The following is a 22898-nucleotide window of genomic DNA, read 5'->3' on the forward strand; positions in this document are numbered from 1 at the left end:
TTCATGGTTGGTCTCCATATCAGAATCATTGTGATCATTCACTGTATCTACTTCAGGTGTGAAGGTATTTGGCTCTGCAACTTGCTCTGTTGTAATTTTTGCAGGCGGTTTTGGCAACGCTTGAAGAGGAGCTGGAGTCTTGTTGCAGGTGGTGATTCTGAGTGTTGCCAAGCTTGAAGTAGGGTTGTCTGATATTGAGGAATGATATGCTTGTACTTGTCTTGAAATGGAAACTGACCTTCATCAAATATAACATGTCAAGAAATATATACCTTTCCAGTGGGTGGATAGAGACATCTGTAACCCTTGTATTGAGTGTTATCGCCCAGAAACACACACTGCAACGATCGTGGGTGGAACTTGTTTTGTGTTTGTGGACTCAAACAGGGATAGCAGGCTGATCCAAAGACTCGTAGAGGAGAGTAATCAACCTTTTGTTTGAGGAGAGTTGTAAACAGACTAGCATTGTTGAGAACTGTCGATGGGAGAAGGTTGATCAGGTTATTTCCTGTGAAAAATGCCTCGACCCAGTATTTGAGAGGAGTGTGACTGTGAAATAGCATTGATAGACCTAGTTCGACCAAGTGTCTGTGCTTTCTTTTGGCAACCCCATTTTGTTGTGGTGTGTATGGACATGAGATTTGGTGTCGAATCCCATGCTTTGCAAGATGTGTTTTGAATGCAATACTTGTAAACTCACCACCACCATCACTCTGGAAAGTTTTTATCTTTGCATCAAGTTGGTTCTCGACTAGCTTTTGGAAAGCAATGAAGATTGACATAGAACCAAGAGAATTTGGAATGATAATCAATGAATACTGCATAGTATTTGAACTCCTGGTTTGATATAATTGGTGAAGGATCCCAAAGATCGCAATGAATTCGATCTATGGGCTTCATAGCTCTAGAATCAGAAGAAAAAAAACGGCAACTTAGTACTCTTCCCCATCTGGCAAGGCTCACAAATGGGAGATCTTCTGTTCTTATTGACTTCTATTTCCTTGCTGCTTTGAAGATGCTGAAGAACTTTAGAGTTTGTGTGTCCTAAACGGTGATGCCATGTATCCAAGTCTGCTCCACATTGTCTGTTTGAGTAGAACGCCACACACTCCTGATTCTGCAGCGCATATAGCCCTCCTTTACGAGGACCCTTTGACACCACTTTCTGAGTGGTCAAGTCGATTATGTAAACCTTATTAGAGTCAAAGAACACACCACAGGGATAATCGTCGCATAATTTGGACACAGACAGAAGAGATTTGTGCATATCAGGACACACTAACACTTCGTTTAAGGGAATATTACCTTTGGAAGTAGAAATGGTGGCAGATCCTACATGTGTGATTGGAAGATAGGCTCCTTCTCCAACCATTACAGCATCATTCCCCTCCTAGACCTTGGAATTTTGAAGACCAGAGGTTGATGTTATGACGTGAGCGGTGGCACCAGAATTTGGATGCCATTCTCTTTCATTAGACACACGTAGAGTGGAGAAGGCTTGTGCAGATACCTCACTCTGATAGTTGTTGTCAAAGCAGTTGTAGCATTTGATCATTGTGTGACCAACTCTCCCACAAATTTGACAAATTGGTCTCTGCCCTTGCGACTGTGAGGTACTTTGATGTTGAGGAAAGCCTCGACCACCTATTGTGTAGCCACCTCTGCCTCTGTTGCGTCCATGACCTCTCTGAGTTGGATCAAACTGAGGAGCACACGAATTGGTTTTCTCAGTCATGAACGCCATGTGTGGTGTGACAGAGTTGGTGTCATCATACGACTGCAGTTTGCTATCAAACCCCTGAATATCAGCTATGACATCACTGAAGGTCGGAGAGGGGAGTTTACTCAGAGAGCTCTGTATCACGGTGGTAATAGGATCGTATTCACGGCCTAAACCATTCAGGAAGCCAAAGATCTTCATGGACTCGTCTATAGGCTTTCCAATCGAACTCATAGAATCACAAATCGACTTGAACTCACGACAGTAGGTTGAAAGAGACTTATCCTTCTTGGACAAAAGCTGAAGACTGCGGGGAAGGGAGAACTCACGAGCAACACTGCTTTTGTTGAAGTTCTCGGAAAGAGACAACCAGATCTCGCAAGAGGTCTGAAGACTGTGGACATGACCAAGGACCTCTTCGGACAAGGTACCAAACAACCAAGAACGGACTAGTTGATCCGTACAAAACCAAGACTCGTACAGCGGATTTGGGACTTCAGTAGTGACTTCACCATTGACGACAAGGCGAGTCTGAGATAGTGTAGTGACAACACCATTGACGAAACCGATAAGCTTCTGACTTGACAAGAGAGATTCGAACTACGTTTTCCAGAGAAGGTAATTGTTGTCCGTCAGCTTGAGGGTAACGGAGCTGGTGACATGAACGTTGTCGGGAAACGGGTAAGTGGTTGCCATTGTTTTACTTGTTAAGGTTTACAGTGGCTCTGATACCATATATGATTTTAGAAACAGAGAAGAGACTTGTAGAAAACTGATAACTTCACTAATTGATTCATTAGGGTTTTACATCTTGTTTTATATACACAATATACAGAACAATCTAGAATTCACAAAAGTAAATCTTATCCTAATCGACAGCTGTATTGGCTGAGTCATCGGAGGAGGATTCCAGAAGCTTGAATCTGTTTGGATGAGAGAAGCTTGTCGTCTTCTCCGTACAGCCATCGTTGTTGCTCTGTTTCGACCGTTGAAGCTTTGATTGTGCAAAGGACAAACTTTGCTGATGGGCCTGGGCTTTGCTTTTGTCTGAGTCCATTGGGTTCTTCTCAATACATATATGTTTTTTTCTCTTAATTCATCAGATTTTGTTAGAATCATTTCTATATATATATCACAAAAATGGAGGTAATTGGTCATGCAATATGCTAAATGTAATATAAGCATATATATATATTAGAGATCAATATATGATATCACAAAATAAGCATAGATATATTACATTTAGCTAGCAAACTTACAAAAACATAAATATTTTGATCTCTGAAAATCGAATAACCATCTAAGATTTTTATCATTAATCATATATTTCTGATTTAGAATCTTAGATTCACCTACTTGATCATTGTTTTGCTATCTGTTGCCATACTTGTCAATTTACATGTTTTTCCTATGTCTAAAACTATTTTATCACGGACTCACAAGTAAAGTAAATCTTTTTCTTTTCTTCTGTCTGATTTTATGTTACAATAAATGAAATCCTGGTGAATTTGAAACAACTTGAAACCATATGAATTTTTTATTTTTTTTCCAACTTAATGCAATGTATTTTAACGTTTTCAAAACACGTGAAAATTGGTGGTCACGCTCCTATCATTTCCCACCTAATATCATTGAGTTTAGAAAAGAAAAAAAAAATCGGTGGATCGGATTTTATGTATCACAATCATTTAATTTAGAAAAAAAAATGTAAACTCATTTCTTCGTTGACAAGAGGAAGAAGAAGAAGAAAGAAAAAAACAACTATTTCCATATTGAAGCGTGAAGCCTATATAATTAATGTATTTGGCTTCTCTCTTGCATGCATATACTAATATTGGCTGCAAGGATGGGAATTTCAAAACCGCTTCCTATAATTTCTTGTATCTCGTTTTTTTCACTATATATCTCATTATATGCTACTATAACACCAACTTCTTCAGCATCCGTACAAGATGGTTTCATTGAGTGTCTCCAAAGAAACACAAATGTTGGTTTCCCAGTTGAGAAAACGTTCTTCACTTCTGAGAGAAACGCTTCCAACTTCATTGAAGTCTTTGAATCAACGGCTCAAAACCAACGGTTCTTGACCAACTCAATGCCTAAACCGGGGTTCATATTTAAACCGGTCCACGAATCTCACGTCCAAGCTTCCATCATCTGTTGTAAGAAACTTGGAATTCATTTCCTTGTTAGAAGCGGCGGTCACGATTACGAGGGCGTGTCTTATGTCTCACAGATCGAGACACCGTTTGTATTGATTGATTTGTCGAAATTGAGACAGATCAATGTTGACATTGAAGACAATAGTGCTTGGGTTCAATCCGGTGCTACGATTGGTGAGCTTTACTACAGGTAATATAATTAAGTCGTTTGGTTTTATATATTAAAGTTTTCTATACAAATATCACATTCCTAAATTATATAGTGACGTTTATAAGTTTGTATATTTTATTTGATTTCAAAATCTAATAAACATCTTGTGTTACACGTATCGAATCTAATAAACATTCAACAGAATTTTAACTTGTATCTGCAACAAGAGTAAACAATATTTCACTATTGAATCTTTGGTTTGTTGGCTGTAGAATTGCAGAAAAGAGCAAGATTCATGGATTCCCTGCAGGTGTGTTCCCGAGCTTAGGCATAGGTGGGCATATAACAGGGGGTGCATACGGTTCCTTGATGAGGAAGTATGGTCTTGCTGCAGATAATGTTCTTGACGCAAAGATTGTTGATGTTAATGGTAAATTACTCGACAGAAACGCGATGGGGGAGGATCTGTTTTGGGCCATTAGAGGAGGCAGTGGAGGGAGTTTTGGGATAATCTTGTCATGGAAGATCAAACTTGTTCCTGTTCCTAAAACCCTAACCGTGTTCACGGTCACCAAAACGTTGAAGCAAGATGCAAGTTTCAAGATTCTTTCCAAGTGGCAACGAGTTGCGGACAAGCTTGTTGAAGAGCTCTTCTTACGAGTGTTCTTCAGTGTAGATGGAAACAACGCAAACAAGACTGTGAAGATGGCTTACATAGGTCAGTTTCTTGGCAAGAAAGGCACCTTGCTTGAGGTTATGAAGAAGGGTTTTCCAGAACTAGGGCTAACTCAGAAGGATTGCATAGAAATGAGCTGGATCAAATCCATTGTTTACAACTCTGGATTCCCTACAAGCCCTCCTCCTCCTCTTGAGATTTTGCTTCAAGCGAATTCACCGATCGGAAAAGTTTACTTCAAAGCGAAATCGGATTTCGCTAAAGAACCTATTCCTATTGTAGGGCTCAAAGGGATGATCAAGAAGTTGCTTGAAGAAGACGTAGCGTTAGTTATTTGGACTCCTTATGGTGGAAAGATGGATAAAATTCCTGAATCTGAGATCCCATTTCCGCATAGAAATGGAACCATCTTTATGATTCAATATTACAGGAGCTGGTCAGCCAACGAGAAGAGACCAAACAGACGCATCAAATGGATCAGAGAGCTGTACAGTTACATGAAACCTTATGTCTCAAGCAATCCAAGACAAGCTTATGTGAACTACAGAGATCTAGACCTGGGACAGAACAGAAACAACTCAAACTCTAACTTCGTAGAAGCTAAACTATGGGGAGCTAATTACTTTAAAGGCAATTTCAACAGATTGGTGAAGATTAAAACAAAGGTTGATCCAGATAACTTCTTCAGACACGAGCAGAGTATCCCAACTCTGCCCGTTCGAAGCTAAGCACATGGTAACCATATGGTACATGATAACCATATGGTCCATATCAATATAAAAATAAAGGTAAGAACAGAACATTAACTAGAAGAATCAGATAATGATTATTCTGTATTTCAGAAAATGTTCTACCTAAGAATGCATGTGACAGTGTGACGTACGTTGTTTTATTTCAATTTTCAAGTTTCGAAACATTGCTTCTTATGAGTCACTCAACTGGTTCTTTATTATCCAATTCCTAGACGCAATCATTAATATAGTGCTTAAAGCTAGTTCTTGCTTTCAATCAAGTTGTTAAAAATCTATAATTTCTTTTCGACACTGACAAGTTCTCACTTCAAAAAGAAAAAAAAGAAAAAAAATCATTTATCAAGTAATTTTTACTAGTTTTAAAAATTCTAAATCATGGCATATGAAAGACATGCCAAAATATTTATAAAAATTGATTTGATCACTAATGTTATTAAAGTGTACTTATCTTTTATGTCAAGTATCCTGAAAAAACTTCAAAATTAAGGATGTTCTTGATCAGATCTTCACAAAAACAGTTGATAGCAAGCTTCATCTAACTCTTCACTGTCCTCAGTGATGTCTGGTACTCCTTTCCTGGGGGCAATGTTTTCCCACTTCTCAGCGTAATGGCATTGGCGAACTCCTTGGGGTTCTGAACAGCCTTTTCTGGGAATTGGCCAGGCTTTGGTGTAGAAGTAGAAGCAGATTGGCCTTCCATATATCTTATCTTCGAATTCAGAGCTTCAAATTTGACGTTCAGATCATTGAATGAACATTCCATCCTCTGACTAAGGTCAGCAAACTTCTTAGCAGTATCCATAGAACCGCTAGCTTGACCCTGAAGTATTTGTTGCATCATTTGCTTCATTTCTTGGTCAGGAGCTTGTGTAGGCGGAACTTGTGGAGATGGAAATCCTGGTGGGGGTCCTGAGGGAGCCTGATAACTATGTTGGAACTGTTGCTTAGGCGCAAATCCCTGATTGTAAGGCACAAAAAGTTTTTGTTGACCTTGTTTCTGTTGTTGTAGAGGGTACATCTGATCTTGTGGATTAGCAACGTTGTTACTTCGGTAAGACAAATTGGGGTTTGCCTTGTATTGGTTGTAACCTTTGTTGTATCCACCTTGATTCTGGACATAGCTGATCTCTTCAGACTGCTCACCCTCCCCATCTGGAACTTGGAAAGGGTCATCCTCAGATACGAAGTGGACGCTCCTCTGCTGACTTAGCAAGATGCGGTCTAGCTTCTCATTAACGTTCTTGAGGTCTTTCTTGTACTTCTCCTCAGAACTGGCGTCACCTCTTACTGTGCGGTCATAATCTTCATTGTAGTTGCCGTTAGACGGGGCGAGATTCTCAACTAGTTGCCATCCTTTATCAACTTCTTTGTTCAAGAAATTTCTTGCAGTCATCCCAAGTGGTGATGGATCCCTTGGGAATGTTTTTCTCCCATTGATGAGCTTTATCTCCCAGGGAGAATGGGAAGAGTCACAACTTGAAACCATTCTCACTCACTCCATTGATCTTGCTGAAACTGCACAGACGGTCAAACTCGTCCAGGTGATCGATTGGATCCTCCATAGGAAACCCGTGAAACTTGTTTCCTTGGATCATGGAGATCAGTCCACTTTTGATCTCGAAGTTGTTGTTCTGCACGGCGGGAGGGACGATTACAGCAAGTTGAGTATGAGTTTTTGGTGCATCCCTAGCACCAATGTTTTGCGGTCTCGGATTTGGTCCATAAGGAGCGTCCATAGTGATGGGTGTGTGATGATCGACGAGAAGACGAGTTGGGCGTGGTCTTTGTAGCCGATTGATGTCATCAATAGCAGGAAGGAGATTCTGAGTTCCTCTAGATCTGGTATGCATGCAAGGTTGCAATCAACAGGTTCCTGAGATGCAAAACAAACAAGCAGACAACCAAAACAAGTCAGAATTCATAATGATGTGTGTAACAGAACTTAATCTTGTAAAACTTGAAATCCTAAATGTAGCAAAACGAATCCCAAATGGCAACGGCGCCAAATTGATACTAGAATTTTTGTACGTCCTAGCAGGTTCAATTAACCTTATGCAGTTGTAATACTTAAGGTGTCAACATATTCATTCCTCATTCTTGACAGATGGTCCGTAAACTCCTGAAGAAGCAGAATCCATCTCAACAGTCTTGGTTTGGTATCCTTCTTCGAGTAGATGTGTTTCAGAGCAGCGTGATCGATATACACTATGACTTTTGAACCCACAAGGTAACTCCTCAATTTTTCGAATGCAAAAACAAGTGCTAGGAGTTCCTTCTCTGTGCTTGCATATCTTCCTTGAGTCTCGTCCAAGGTGCAACTAGCATAGTAGATGACATGAAGCTTCTTGTCAATTCGTTGTCCCAGAACTGCTCCAACTGCGAAGTCTGAAGCATCACACATGATCTCAAAAGGATGATCCCAATTTGTAGCTTGTACTATGGGTGATGAATCCAACGCCTCCTTGATCTTGCTGAAGGCTTCCAGACAGGCTGCATTGAATTCGAACTCAACCTCCTTGCACAGCAACCTTGTTAGTGGTCTTGCAATTTTTGAGAATTCCTTGATGAATTTTCTGTAAAACCCAGCATGTCCTAGGCGGTTGAACCTGAACCATGACCTCAATCTTAGCTTTGTCAACCTCAATTTCTTTCTCAGAGATCTTGTGTCCCAGAACGATCCTTTCTTCAACCATGAAATGACACTTTTCCCAGTTCAGCACCAGGTTCGTCTCCTCACATCGTGTCAATACCCTGCAAAGATTCAACAAACATGAAGAGAAAGTGGAACCGTATACAGAGAAATCGTCCATAAACACTTCCACTGGTTCCTCAATCAGATCTGAAAAAATCGATGTCATGCACCGTTGAAAGGTGGCAGGAGCATTGCACAAACCAAATGGCATGCGTCTGTAGGCGAAAGTGCCATAAGGACAAGTGAAGGTTGTCTTTTCCTGATCATTTGGGTGGATAGGGATTTGGAAGAACCCACTATACCCATCAAGGAAACAGTAGTAGGGATGACTAGCTAATCTTTCCAACATTTAATCAATGAAAGGCAGAGGAAAATGATCCTTCCTAGATACAACATTTAACTTCCTAAAATCAATGCACATCCTATATCCTGTGATGGTTCTAGTTGGGATTAACTCATTTTTTTCGTTTTTGATCACAGTTATGCCTACCTTCTTAGGTACACAGTGCACTGGAGATACCCAAATACTATCAGATATAGGATAGATAACTCCAGCATCAAGCAGTTTAAAGATTTCTTTCTTTACTACTTCCTGCAGGTTAGGATTCAATCTCCTTTGGGGTTCAATGCTAGCATAAGACCCATTTTCAAGATTGATCCTATGTGTGCAAAGACTAGGTGAGGTTCCCTTGATATTATCTAAGAAATAATCTATAGTTTTTCTATACTTCTTAAGCTCAGTTACTAGCAACCCCAATTCATCATCACTCAACCTAGCATTCACTATGATAGGATAATTAGAATTGGTTCCCAGAAAAACGTACCTGAGTCCGGAAGGGAGAGTTTTGAGTTCTACCTTTGGAGCTTTCAATTCTGACCAGTCGTCAGCATGGGAGTCTAGAATGATCACGGTCGAGTGGGAGAGGTGAGACTCGATCGAGCGGGACGTAGGTGTCTCGAGTTGGTTCTTGACGTCGTTCGAGTGGGAGATGTCACGTTCTGAACTCGCTGTCTCAACTGCACATACCTCCTCTGCGTCAGATAGCTGCTCGAATTCCTCTGGTCCATCTGTTTCTCTGTGGGGGTATAGAAGACTCTTGTAACAAGTGGTCTCCTCATGCAGGAACCCTTCTTCTCCACCCTTGGTCAAAGCAGTCTTGAGATGATCCTCCTCAGCTAATTCCTCCAATAACTCATCAGCCAATTTATCCATCTCTTCAATGTAGAAGACTTGTCCTCTTATCGTTGGCTTCTTCAAGGTATCCTTGATGTCAAACTTCATAATGAAGTCGTCGCCCAGATTGAGATCTATCTTGCCATTTCTGACATCAATGATGGCTCCAACAGTCGCCAAGAACGGTCGTCTTAAGATCCGAGGATCTTTTGGTTCTTCATCCATCTCCAGAACCACAAAGTCAGTTGGCATTTCCACGTCTCTGATCCTGACGGTTAAGTCTTCTAAAATACCATTTGGAAGTCTCACTGATCTATCTGCAAGGATGAGAGAGATGTCGCAACCCTTGAACCTTGTAAAACCCAACCTTGTAGCAACAGAGAGTGGCATCAGATTAACTGAAGCGCCAAGATCACATAAGCACCTATCAAAAGACATAGGTCTGAGGGAGCAAGGAAGAGTGAATGATCCAGGATCCTTGAGATTCTTAGGTACAATCTTCTTCTGAGACTCAGTACCACCATGCCTTGAACAAGTGCGAATGCATCCAGCAGTGGCATTCTCAACTCAATCTCCTTGACTTGTTTTTCGAACAAGGCCTTGTACTTCTCGGTAAGCTGCTTTTTAAAACTCACTGGGAATGGTAGAGGAGGTTTGTATGGTCGAGGGATGAACCTCGCAGGTTTTTCATCAAAAACAACAGGTTCCTTAACTGCTTCAGGTTCGGACTGTTTCACTGGCTCGATCGGATCTTTGACTGCTTCGACTGGATCCTTCATCTGAGCTTCATCTTGAACAAAATCCTCCCCAGCTAATTCCTCACTGTCCTCAGTGACTTCTGGTACTCCTTGCCTGGGAGGCAATGTTGTCCCACTTCTCAGCGTAATTGCGTTTGCAAACTCCTTGGGGTTTTGAACAGCCTTCCCTGGGAATTGGTCAGGCTTTGGTGCAGAAGTAGAAGCTGATTGGCCTTCCATATACCTGATATTTGAATTCAGAGCTTCAAATTTGACGTTCAGATCATTGTATGAACATTCCATCCTCTGACCAAGGTCGGCAAACTTCTTAGCAGCATCCATTGAACCGCTAGCTTGACCCTGAAGAAGTTGTTCCATTATTTGCTTCATTTCTTTGTCAGGAGCTTGTGTAGGTTGAATCTGTGGAGATGGAAATCCTGGTGGGGGTCCTGAGGGAGCCTGATAACCATGTTGAAACTGTTGCTTAGGCGTGAATCCTTGATTGTAAGGCACAAAAGGTTTTTGTTGACCTTGCTGCGGTTGTTATGGATGGTACACCTGATCTTGTGGATTAGCAACGTTGTTACTTCAATAACCTTTGTTGTATCCACCTTGATTCTAGACATAGCTGATCTCTTCAGACTGCTCACCCTCCCCATCTGGAACTTGGAAAGAGTCATCCTCAGACACGAAGTGGACGCTCCTCTGCTGACTTAGCAAGATACTGTCTAGCTTCTCATTGACGTTCTTGAGGTCTTTCTTGTACTTCTCCTCAGAACTGGCATCACCTCAAACTGTGCGGTCATAATCTTCATTTTAGTTGCCGTCAGACTGGGCGAGATTCCCAACTACTTGCCATCCTTCATCAACCTCTTTGTTCAGGAAATTACCGTTAGAGGCAGTGTCAAGCAGCATGCGGATTTTTGGGAGTACACCACTATATAAGGTGCTCAGCAGTGACTCATTGTTGAACCCATGGTGAGGACACTGGCTCTGGTAACCCTTGAAACGCTCCCAGGCTTCACAGAATGATTCTGAGCTCTTCTGAGTAAAACCAGAGATATCATTCCTGAGATGTGCAGTTCTGGCATTGGAGAAGAACTTTGCCAAGAATGCTTTCTTGCATTCATCCCAAGTGGTGATGGTGCCCTTGGGAATGTTTTTCTCCCATTGATGAGCTTTATCTCCAGGGAGAACGGGAAGAGTCACAACTTAAAACCATCCTCACTCACTCCATTGATCTTGGTGAGACTACACAGATGGTCAAACTCGTCCAGGTGATCGAGTGGATCCTCCATAGGACACCCGTGAAACTTGTTTCCTTGGATCATGGAGATCAGTCCACTTTTGATCTCGAAGTTGTTGTTCTGCATGGCGGGAGGGACGATTACAGCAAGTTGAGTATGAGTGTTTGGTGCATCCCCAGCACCAATGTTTCGCGGTCTCGGATTTGGTCCATTAGGAGCGCCCATAATGATGGGTGTGTGATGATCGGCGAGAAGACGAGTTTGGCCTGGTCTTTGTAGCCGATTGATGTCGTCAATAGCAGGAAGGAGATTCTGAGTTCCTCTAGATCTGGAGTGCATGCAAGGTTGCAATCAACAGGTTCCTGAGATGCAAAACAAACAAGCAGACAACCAAAACAAGTCAGTATTCAGAATGATGTGTGTAACCGAACTTAATCTTGTAAAACTTAAAATCCTAAATGTAGCAAAACGAATCCTAAATGGCAATGACGCCAAATTGATACTAAGATTTTTGTGTCTCCTAGCAGGTTCAATTAACCTTATGTGTTGTGGTATTTAAGGTGTCAATCCAAATAGGATGTTGCTAGCAATCAAGATGCAATCAAGAAATCACAAGTCAAGCCAATATAAAAATAGTGTTTTTGTCTAACAACCTAGAGTGATGAAAATGCAAAACGGAAATGAGCTATAGGACTAGAAACGAGAATGTATAACAGGAAGCGAAAATGAATGAAAACAAAAAACGGGTCTAAGCAAGAATTAGATAGAAAGATCAGAAACAGTTTCAGGATGTAATAAATATCAGAAAGTAAGAAGTCCTAAGGATGGGAGTAATTGATGTCGGTGGAGTATCCTAGTCTACAGAGTGTTTAACATGTCACAAGCGATCTATCCCTAAACAATGAACATCACAACTTAGCTAATCCAATCTCTTGGTAAAAGCTACTCAGACTCAACCACTTCCATACCCAACTCTCGCTGGAGAAACATGGTTGAACAGGCATGACAAACAGGTTCTTTCACGTCAACAAACATCCTAGACAACTAATCTCTTAGGCTATGAACGTAAGTCTCTGGCACTAGTTGGTCAGACATTTCATCAAACATCTTTTGGGTGTGGAAATGTCTCGAACCTAGTTCCAATTGATCAGAGAGAACCTAACATTTCTAAAACTAGTCCAGAAGGGAATCATACAAATCAAAACTTAAACACTCTACATCCTAAGATCCTCCACCTAGTTTATCTCATCCCCAAGAACTCTAGCACTACTCAGATCTGGAAAGCATCACCAAAGACACGAATCCAGAAAACATTGAAACAAGCATTCATAGATAGGTAAAAATGAGATGAACAACTTGTAAAAGAAATCAAATGCAAATACTCAATAATCTCCCAGATTGATATGTATATATTTTACACTCTTTCATCATGCATTTGTTATTCATTTTGTTCATTTAACTCATTGTTTTGCATTGTTTTTAGTCTCTTTTGCATAATATACACATCTAGGTAGTATTTGCATTGTTCTTGCATACATCTTGCATATTGAAGTTATTTCTGGTGTTTAGGAGATGTCCAGACTGTTGGAACTGAATGGAGGTTGAGCCATGCGGCTCGACCAAGCATGCTTGCGGCTCGACCAAGCATGCTCGGAATGAACGCCATGTGACTCGACCAACATCCGACTTGGACGCGCTCCCAGGAAAAAGCACCAGCATCCCACTCGATCCATCATGCCTGGAATAGATGTCATTAACACTCACGGAACCGTCGTTCGAGCCAACACCATTGCCGTTCGAGTCGTCATTTGAGTCGCCGTTCGAGCCACCGGTCGAGAGATTCAGCTTTTGACGTCTTCATCAAAGTTGTAGAGAATTGAGTCATATTTCCATTTCCATTTATGTTAAGCCAATCGGAGGTGTGGTTCAAGAGTTATCACCGTTTTAGTGGATACATATACACCAAGCTCGAGTCGCACCACCTCCACTCGATCCAGCTCGAGTCGCACCACCTCCACTCGATCCAGCTCGAGTCGCACCACCTCCACTCGACCCACCTCGAGTCGTGTGACCTCTAATCGATCCGTTCCACTCGACCGCACCCTAGGGAGAGACGACACGCGACTCGACCGCACATGTTTGGTTTCGCACGCTTCAGGAGATTCCCGAACCGACGCTCTATCTTGTCGATTTAAGTTTTAGGGATTTACATGTTTTTACTATAAATAAGTTTTGTTAAGTGTTGGCTGGAGACATCATATCTTTTATCTCATTTTCGTTTTGTTCTTAAGGTTTTACCTAGCCACCATATACATTTTGAGACTTTGTAATCCGACATCTGTGATACTAGGATTTTTGTGTGTCTATCCTAGCAGGTTCAATTAACCTGAGATTATTTATGATGTGGAACCTGGTATCGACGACATCAATCGGTTACAAAGACCAAGACAAACTCGTCCTCTCACTGATCATCCCGCACCAGTCGCTATGGAACAACCGAATGGACTAAATCCGAGACCGCGAAACATTGGTGCTGGGGATGCACCAAACACTCACACTCAACGTGCTGGAATCGTCCCTCCCGCCGTGCAGAACAACAACTTCGAGATCAAAAGTGGTCTGATCTCCATGATCCAAGGGAACAAGTTTCACGGGTTTCCCATGGAGGATCCACTCGATCACCTCGCCAAGTTCGACCGTCTGTGCAGTCTCACCAAGATCAACGGCGTCAGTGAGGATGGTTTCAAGTTACGATTCTTCCCATTCTCCCTGGGAGACAAAGCTCACCAATGGGAGAAAAACCTCCCCAAGGGATCCATCAATACTTGGGATGACTGCAAGAAGGCATTCTTGGCAAAGTTTTTCTCCAATGCCAGAACTGCACGTCTCAGGAATGACATCTCTGGTTTTACTCAGAAGAGCTCAGAATCATTTTGTGAAGCCTGGGAGCGTTTCAAGGGTTACCAGAGCCAATGTCCTCACCATGGGTTCAGCAACGAGTCACTTCTAAGCACTCTATACCGTGGTGTACTTCCAAAAATCCGCATGCTGCTTGACACTGCCTCTAACGGAAATTTCCTGAACAAGGAAGTGGAAGACGGATTACAACTTGTTGAGAATCTTGCCCAGTCTGACGGCACAGTTCGAGGTGACACCAATTCTGAGGAGAAGTACAAGAAAGATCTTAAGAAATGTCAATGATAAGCTTGACCGCCTCTTGCTAAGTCAGCAGCATACTGTCCATTTCGTCGATGAGGATGACCATTTCCAAGTTCAAGATGGGGAGGGTGAGCAGTCTGAGGAGATCAACTACGTCCAGAATCATGGTGGTTACAACAAGGGCTACAACCCCTATAAGACGAACCCCTATAAGACGAACCCCAATTTGTCTTACCGACGTAGCAAATCCACAAGATCAGGTGTACCCTCCTCAGCAGAACCAACAAGGTCAACAAAAACCTTTCGTGCCTTAGAATCAGGGATTCGTACCCAAACAACAATTCCAGCAAGGTTACCAAGCTCCCTTAGGACCACCGCCAGGATTCCGCCCACAACCAGTTCAGCCTACTCCAGCACCAGATCAAGAGATGAAGCAAATGATGCAACAACTCCTTCAGGATCAAGCTAGCGGATCTATGGATACTGCTAAGAAGTTTGCTGACCTTAGTCAGAGGATGGAATGCTCTTACAATGATTTGAACGTCAAATTTGAAGCTCTGAATTCGTAGATAAGATATATGGAAGGCCAATCTGCTTCTACTTCAAAACCCCAAGGAGTTCGCCAATGCCATTACGCTGCGAAGTGGGAAAACATTGCCTCCCAGACAAGGAGTATCTGACGTCACTGAGGACAGTGAGGAATTAGAAGGGGAGGATTTGGTTCAAGATGAAGCTCAGATCAAGGATCCAGTTGAAGCAGTCAAAGATCCAATCGAGCCAGTGAAGCAGTCCGAGCCTGAACCAGTTAAGGAACCTGTTGTTTCTGATGACAAACCTGCAAAGTTCATCCCTCCACCATACAAGCCTCCTCTACCATTTCCAGTGAGGTTCAAGAAGCAACTTACTGAAAAATACAAAGATCTATTCGAACAACAAGTCAAGGAGATTGAGTTGAGGATGCCATTGCTAGATGCGTTCGCACTTGTTTCTCACTACCAGAAATTCCTCAAGGACTTGGTGATGGAGAGATCAAAAGAAGTTCAAGGCATGGTGGTAATAAGTCTTGAGTGCAGTGCAATCATCCAGAAGAAGATTGTACCCAAGAAACTCAAAGATCCTGGATCATTCACTCTACCTTGCTCCCTTGGACCTATGTCTTTTGATAGGTGTCTATGTGATCCTGGCACTTCAGTCAATCTGATGCCACTCTCTATTGCTACGAGGTTGGGTTTTACAAGTTTCAAGGGTTGCGACATCTCTCTCATCCTTGCAGATAGATCAGTGAGACTTCCACATGGTATTTTAGAAGACTTACCCGTCAGGATCAGAGACGTGGAAGTTCCAACTGACTTTGTGGTTCTGGAGATGGATGAAGAACCAAAAGATCCTCTGATCTTAGGAAGACCGTTCCTGGCGACTGCTGGAACCATCACTGATGTCAGAAATGGCAAGATTGATCTCAATCTGGGGGACGACTTCATTATGAAGTTTGACATTAAGGATACCTTGAAGAAGCCAACAATAGGAGGACAAGTCTTCTACATTGAAGAGATGGATAAGTTGGCTGATGAGTTGTTGGAGGAATTAGCTGAGGAGGATCATCTCAAGACTGCTTTGACCAAGGGTGGAGAAGAAGGGTTCATGCATGAGGAGACCACTTGTTACAAGAATATGCTAGACTCCCACAGAGAAACGGATGGACCAGAGGAATTCGAGCAGCTATCTGACGTAGAGGAGGTATGTGAAGTTGAGACAGAGAGTTCAGAACGTGATATCTCCCACTCGACCGATGTCATAACCCGACTCAAGGCACCGACATCCCGTTCGATCGAGTCGCACCCCTCCCACTCGACGGAGATCATTCCAGACCCCCATGCTGACGACTGGTCGGAACTGAAAGGTCCAAAGGTAGAACTCAAAACTCTGCCTTCTGGACTCAGGTACGTTTTTCTGGGAACCAATTCTACTTATCATGTCATAGTGAATGCTAGGTTGAGTGACGATGATTTGGGGTTGCTAGTAACTGAGCTTAAGAAGTAAAGAAAGGCTATAGGTTATTCCTTAGATGATATCAAGGGAATCTCACCTAGTTTTTGCACACATAGGATCAATCTTGAAAATGAGTCTTATGCTAGCATTGAACCCCAAAGAAGATTGAATCCTAACCTGAAGGAAGTAGTAAAGAAAAAGAACTTAAAACTGCTTTATGCTGGAGTTATCTATCCTATCTCTGATAGTACTTGGGTATCTCCAGTGCATTGTGTACCTAAAAAGGGGGGGATCACTGTGATCAAAAACGAAAAAAATGAGTTAATCCCAATTATAACTATCATAGGACATAGGATGTGCATAGATTATAGGAAGTTAAATGATGTATCTAGGAAAGATCATTTTCCTTTGCCTTTCATTGATCAAATGTTGGAAAGATTAGCTAGTCATCCCTACTATTGTTTCCTTGATGTGTATAGTGGGTTCTTCCAAATCCCTATCCACCCAAATGATCAGGAAAAGACAACCTTCACTTGTCCTTATGGCACTTTCTCCTACAGACGCATGCCATTAGGTTTGTGCAATGCTCCTGCCACCTTTCAACGGTGCATGACATCGATTTTTTCGGATCTGATTGAGGAGTCAGTGGAAGTGTTTATGGACGATTTCTCTGTATACGGTTCCACTTTCTCTTCCTGTTTGTTGAATCTGTGCAGGGTAATGACACGATGTGAGGAGACGATCCTGGTGCTGAACTGGGAGAAGTGCCACTTCATGGTTGAAGAAGAGATCGGTTTGGGATACAAGATCTCTGAGACAGGAATTGAGGTTGAAAAAGCTAAGATTGAGGTCATGGTTCATCTTCAACCGCCTAAGACAGTGAAGGACATCAGAAGTTTTCTAGGACATGCTGGGTTTTACAGAAGATTCATCAAGGACTTCTCAAAAATTGCAAGACCTCTAACAAGGTTGTTGTGCAAGGAGGTTTAGTTCGAATTCGATGCAGCATGTCTGGAAGCCTTCAGCAAGATCAAGGAGGCGTTGGTTTCAGCACCCATAGTACAAGCTCCAAATTGGGATCACCCTTTTGAGATCATGTGTGATGCTTCAGACTTCGCAGTTGGAGCTGTTCTGGAACAGCATATTGACAAGAAGCTTCATGTCATCTACTACGCAAGTCGCACCTTGGACGAGACTCAAGGGAGATATGCAACCATGGAGAAGGAGCTCCTAGCAGTTGTGTTTGCATTCGAAAAATTCTGGAGTTACCTTGTGGGTTCCAAGGTCATAGTGTATACCAACCATGCTGCTTTGAGACACATTTATTCAAAGAAGGATACCAAGCTGAGACTGCTGAGATAGATTCTGCTACTTCAGGAGTTTGACATGGAGATAGTTGACAAGAAAGGCATAGAAAACGGAGTTGCAGATCACTTGTCAAGAATGAGGATTGAAGATGCTGTTCCAATTGATGACTCAATGCCTGAAGAACAACTTCTGGTCGCCCAAGTTTGTGTGCAGATGCATAACACAGAGCTTGACAGCCTCATGATCAAATGCATGGCTATCACATCTGAGACTGCACCATGGTATGCAGATGTCGTGAACTACAAGGTCTGTGGAGAAGTTCCTGATGACATGGATCCCTACAGAAAGAAGAAGTTTTTCAGAGAGGTCAACCACTACTTCTGTGATGAACCCTATCTGTACAAGAGAGGTTCTGATGTTATGTTCAGAAAGTGCATAGCAGAAGGGGAAGTAAAAGGAGTGCTTGAGCACTGTCACGGCTCCACCTATGGAGGTCATTTCGCAACTTTCAAGACTGCTCAGAAGGTTCTTCAAGCGGGTCTCTGGTGGCCAACCTTATTCAAAGACGCTCACAGTTTCATCACCAAGTGTGATGACTGTCAGAGGATGGGCAACATCACAAGGAGGAATGAGATGCCACAGAATCCGATCCTGGAAGTGATAATATTTGACGTTTGGCAGATAGACTTCATGGGACCTTTCAACCCTCCATCTAATGGTAATGTCTATATTCTAGTGGCAGTTGATTATGTTTCTAAGTGGGTTGAAGCCATTGCCAGTCCTACCAACGATCACAAGGTTGTTCTGAAGTTATTCAAAAGTATAATCTTTCCAAGGTATGGGATATCCAGAGCAGTGATCAGTGATGGTGTAACTCACTTCATCAACAAGGTGTTCGAGAGTATGCTGCGAAAGTATGGTGTCAAGCACAAGGTGTCGACTGCGTATCACCCTCAGACCAGCGGACAGGTTGAGGTTTCGAACAAACAAATCAAGGGTATTCTATCAAGGATTGTTGGAGTTTCAAAGAAAGATTGGTCTGTCAAGTTGGACGAGACTCTCTAGGCGTACAGAACAGCGTTCAAGACGCCAATAGGACGAAAACCATTTCAATTGATCTATGGTAAAGCATGTCATCTCCCTGTAGAGGTTGAGTACAAGGCACTCTGGGCTATCAAGTTGCTAAACTTGGGTATTGATACTGCTCAGGCTAAGAGAACTCTAGATATCCATGAGTTGAAAGAAATAAGACTTGATGCTTACGAGAGTTCCAAGATTTACAAAGAAAGGACAAAGAATTTTCATGACAAGAAGATTATTGTCAAGGAGCTCAAGGCTGGAGATCAGGTTTTGCTGTTCAATTCCAGATTTAAGTTATTTTCTGGAAAGCTTAAGTCTAGGTGGTCTGGAACTTTTACAGTCAAAGACGTTCTGCCATTTGGAGCCATCACTCTTCTGAACAAGGATGACAGCGAATTCACTGTAAACGGCCAAAAAGTAAAAAAGTATTTAGCTGACCAAGTCCAACCAGAGGGGTTTTCTGTGCTCCTCCATGAACCCCCAAAAGCCTAAAAGCTGCAAAGTCAAGCTAGGGACTTAAAACAAGCTCACTTGGGAGAAAAACCCAAAGGTATCACTGTACATATTCTTTAGGATCCTTGTGTTTTCAATTTTTGTTTTTAGTTTTCTTGTGTTCAGGAATTTACATAATGGAGTATGGACAACAGAGACATAAGATACAGAGAAAAGCAGAGTCACTAGGAGAGTTTTTCCCAAAAAAAAAAAAAAAAAAAAAAACAGAGAAAATCGATCCACCCTTTTTTCACCCCCCCCTCCCACGTGAACTTCTATCCTCTCCAATCACCCACTATCTCTCTTGTTCCATCTCAAACTCTCTCTTGTCACCTCATCCCACCACACTCCCTCTCACCCCACACTCGACATACATGCTTCATCTCCCTTTATTTATTACACTTCTCCCCTACCTTAAGACATCCACCAAAAACTTTTTCCTCACTCCCTCACTTCCATCTCTCTCTGCTCAATTTCACGGCGAGACCAGCACCAACTCACACCACCATTCTCGCCATCTGCACAAGCTTCAACTCGCCACCGTCTTCAATCTTTGCTCGCGCCACCACTCGTGGACCACCCCGCTTGAGCCAACGACTGTCGCCGTCCACCATCGTCCTCGTTCGACCCGTGTACCATTGTGCCTGCCACCCTCGAGTCAACAACATCCGCTCGAGTCAACCCACGTCGACTCGACCACCGGAATCACCGCCGCTCGAGTTGCACACTCTCTCCACTCGTCACACGACTCAACCAACAGTGAACCATTCTTGTCCAAGGCCAGCTCTCGCCGTCCCCGCACGCATTTCACTCCCCAGATCTGAACTCAACCGCTCGAGTAACATGCCATCAACTCGACCCTCCTACTCAAATCTCGCTCCAGTCACACCTACGTCGACTCGAAACTCTCGTTCGAGCCGCCCTGTTCGTCTCCATCGAACTAACATCTCGCCATTCCCCCCTGCTCGAGTCACCATCAAAGTCGCGATCAAGCTACAGCCGTATCCACCCGATCCACACAACTTGACCTACTACGTGATCGGTTTACCCTCTCTTGGCACTTGTTATTTGCTCACTAACATACTGAATTTCAGTTTTGAGTTTAATATGTCTCATAGAAGCAGGAAGAGTACCGACCTTATACATGAGATGAGAGAGGCGTACGGTTGTGTTGCTGGAGAACGCTCATCCCCTGAAGCCATGGCAGAGCGTTTCCTAAAAATGAAGAACATGGTTGATGAGGTTGTTGGGGGTTCAGGACAAGCAGCTTCTACCTCAAGACAGGAGGACAGTGATTACGAACAAGAGGAACCTGCGTTGCATTCAGAACAAGCGCCAAGGAAGTCTGTACGACGGAGAGCATCGGAGACAAATTTGACTCCCAAGGAGTACTACGAGTTGTTCCAACAGTGCGAGTTTAGTGGAACGAGATATCCACATCATGAGACGATGGAGTTACTAGGGATTAGGGAGGATGTTCAATATCTATTTCGGCGGTGCCATCTGGAGGGAATCATGAACACCCCCAAGAATGGATACAGAGAGGAGACAATTCAATTCCTCTCTACTCTGGAGATGCACTTGTATGCGGATGAGCCAGGCATGATGTCTGATGGAGGTCTGGGCTATATTGCATTTCATGCTCATGGCCAGTTCTACACGCTTACTTTCAGAACCATCGAAGCGATCTTTGGATTTCCCAGCGGAACTGGGACTACGCCACAGTTCAACAGAACCGAAATATCCGCTCTCTGGGCAACGATCGGAAGCGCCCCGACATTTACTTCGACATTTACTCGTCACACGACTCAACCAACAGTGAACCATTCTTGTCCAAGGCCAGCTCTCGCCGTCTCCGCACGCGTTTCACTCCCCAGATCTGAACTCAACCGCTCGAGTAACATGCCATCAACTCGACCCTCCTACTCAAATCTCGCTCCAGTCACACCTACGTCAACTCGAAACTCTCGTTCGAGCCGCCCTGTTCGTCTCCATCGAACTAACATCTCGCCATTCCCCCCTGCTCGAGTCACCATCAAAGTCGCGATCAAGCTACAGCCGTATCCACCCGATCCACACAACTTGACCTACTACGTGATCGGTTTACCCTCTCTTGGCACTTGTTATTTGCTCACTAACATACTGAATTTCAGTTTTGAGTTTAATATGTCTCATAGAAGCAGGAAGAGTACCGACCTTATACATGAGATGAGAGAGGCGTACGGTTGTGTTGCTGGAGAACGCTCATCCCCTGAAGCCATGGCAGAGCGTTTCCTAAAAATGAAGAACATGGTTGATGAGGTTGTTGGGGGTTCAGGACAAGCAGCTTCTACCTCAAGACAGGAGGACAGTGATTACGAACAAGAGGAACCTGCGTTGCATTCAGAACAAGCGCCAAGGAAGTCTGTACGACGGAGAGCATCGGAGACAAAGTTGACTCCCAAGGAGTACTACGAGTTGTTCCAACAGTGCGAGTTTAATGGAACGAGATATCCACATCCTGAGACGATGGAGTTACTAGGGATTAGGGAGGATGTTAAATATCTATTTCGGCGGTGCCATCTGGAGGGAATCATGAACACCCCCAAGAATGGATACAGAGAGGAGACAATTCAATTCCTCTCTACTCTGGAGATGCACTTGTATGCGGATGAGCCAGGCATGATGTCTGATGGAGGTCTGGGCTATATTGCATTTCATGCTCATGGCCAGTTCTACACGCTTACTTTCAGAACCATCGAAGCGATCTTTGGATTTCCCAGCGGAACGGGGACTACGCCACAGTTCAACAGAACCGAAATATCCGCTCTCTGGGCAACGATAGGAAGCGCCCCGACATTTACTTCGTCTAAAACAAAGGCAATGAACCTGAGAAGCCTAGTCTTGCGTTACTTCCAGAAGGCGGTTGCCAATGCATTCTACGCCAAGGAGATTAACGGATACATGACATACGGCGAGCTTGAGATGATCGATCTGGCACTAAAGGGACTCTCATTCACTGCCATGTATTGCACCACACTGCAAGGTGACATGTCCGACACTTCCGTCTCGCTCTACCTTCTCTACTATATAATGTCATACAAGACTTGAGTCTCGAGACTCAACAGCAACCATACTCCGGACATAATGTGTATGGGAGGCGTAGTGACTTGGTTTATGGAGGCAGCTGGTGTCCCCCTACAATCCGAACCATACCCACCACGCTGGATAGACATAAACAACTTGTGGCAGCTTCGAACATTGGACTGGGGCCTGAGGAATGGACGACTGCGCTACAAGTTTGTGCACCCTGTGGTCGGTCCCTCGAGGTTACTCCTTCTCTGCACCGAGTTGACTACAATCTTGGGGGGTGAGCACATCGAATTCATCCAGATACATTTTACGATTCCGAAGCTGAGGAGCCACATGTAGACGCCGCGGAAGCAGAAGCTGACCCGATGGAGGAAGACGCAGTCGAGTACCGCCATTCGTCACATGAATCCAGGGAGAGAAAGGGACAAGGTTCGCGCGGTTCCAGAGCTTCCTCAAGTCGACGATCAGTGCGTCGTTCCGCAGCTCA

The 22898-nt window shown here is 43.4% G+C and overlaps 4 protein-coding genes and 2 non-coding genes across 6 annotated transcripts in view; 3 read left to right on the forward strand and 3 right to left on the reverse strand.

Annotated features, from left to right (window-relative positions):
- Positions 1–22898, reverse strand: part of LOC147921490 (uncharacterized) — an 80957-nt gene that overhangs the window by 53545 nt on the left and 4514 nt on the right. Inside the window, exon 3 of the mRNA XM_087497706.1 lies at positions 12547–12701. The gene's annotated coding sequence lies outside the window, so the exon portion shown is untranslated. The remainder of the gene's footprint in view (positions 1–12546; positions 12702–22898) is intronic.
- LOC147921496 (uncharacterized) lies at positions 1391–2686 on the reverse strand. Its single transcript, XM_087497708.1, has 2 exons — positions 2573–2686; positions 1391–2320 (listed from the first exon to the last, which is right to left on the reverse strand). Exons 1-2 carry the CDS (start codon positions 2684–2686, stop codon positions 1391–1393), a joined length of 1044 nt encoding a protein of 347 aa, XP_087353834.1.
- On the forward strand, positions 3379–5642 carry LOC104760452 (berberine bridge enzyme-like 25). The gene is made up of 2 exons (XM_010483377.3): positions 3379–4072; positions 4306–5642. Exons 1-2 carry the CDS (start codon positions 3540–3542, stop codon positions 5435–5437), a joined length of 1665 nt encoding a protein of 554 aa, XP_010481679.1. The 5' UTR covers positions 3379–3539; the 3' UTR covers positions 5438–5642.
- On the forward strand, positions 11035–11140 carry LOC147921497 (small nucleolar RNA R71). The gene has a single exon (XR_015589853.1). It is a non-coding gene; the product is annotated as a small nucleolar RNA R71 (small nucleolar RNA).
- On the forward strand, positions 13968–19564 carry LOC147921498 (uncharacterized). The gene is made up of 2 exons (XM_087498221.1): positions 13968–17499; positions 19386–19564. The coding sequence occupies exon 1, from the start codon at positions 15428–15430 to the stop codon at positions 16508–16510; it is 1083 nt and encodes a 360-aa protein (XP_087354347.1). The 5' UTR covers positions 13968–15427; the 3' UTR covers positions 16511–17499; positions 19386–19564.
- Positions 14195–14301, reverse strand: LOC147921499 (small nucleolar RNA R71). The gene has a single exon (XR_015589852.1). It is a non-coding gene; the product is annotated as a small nucleolar RNA R71 (small nucleolar RNA).

Source organism: Camelina sativa, chromosome 18, assembly GCF_030686135.1.
Source record: "Camelina sativa cultivar CO46 ecotype springtype chromosome 18, ASM3068613v1".
NCBI classification, from domain to species: domain Eukaryota; kingdom Viridiplantae; phylum Streptophyta; class Magnoliopsida; order Brassicales; family Brassicaceae; genus Camelina; species Camelina sativa.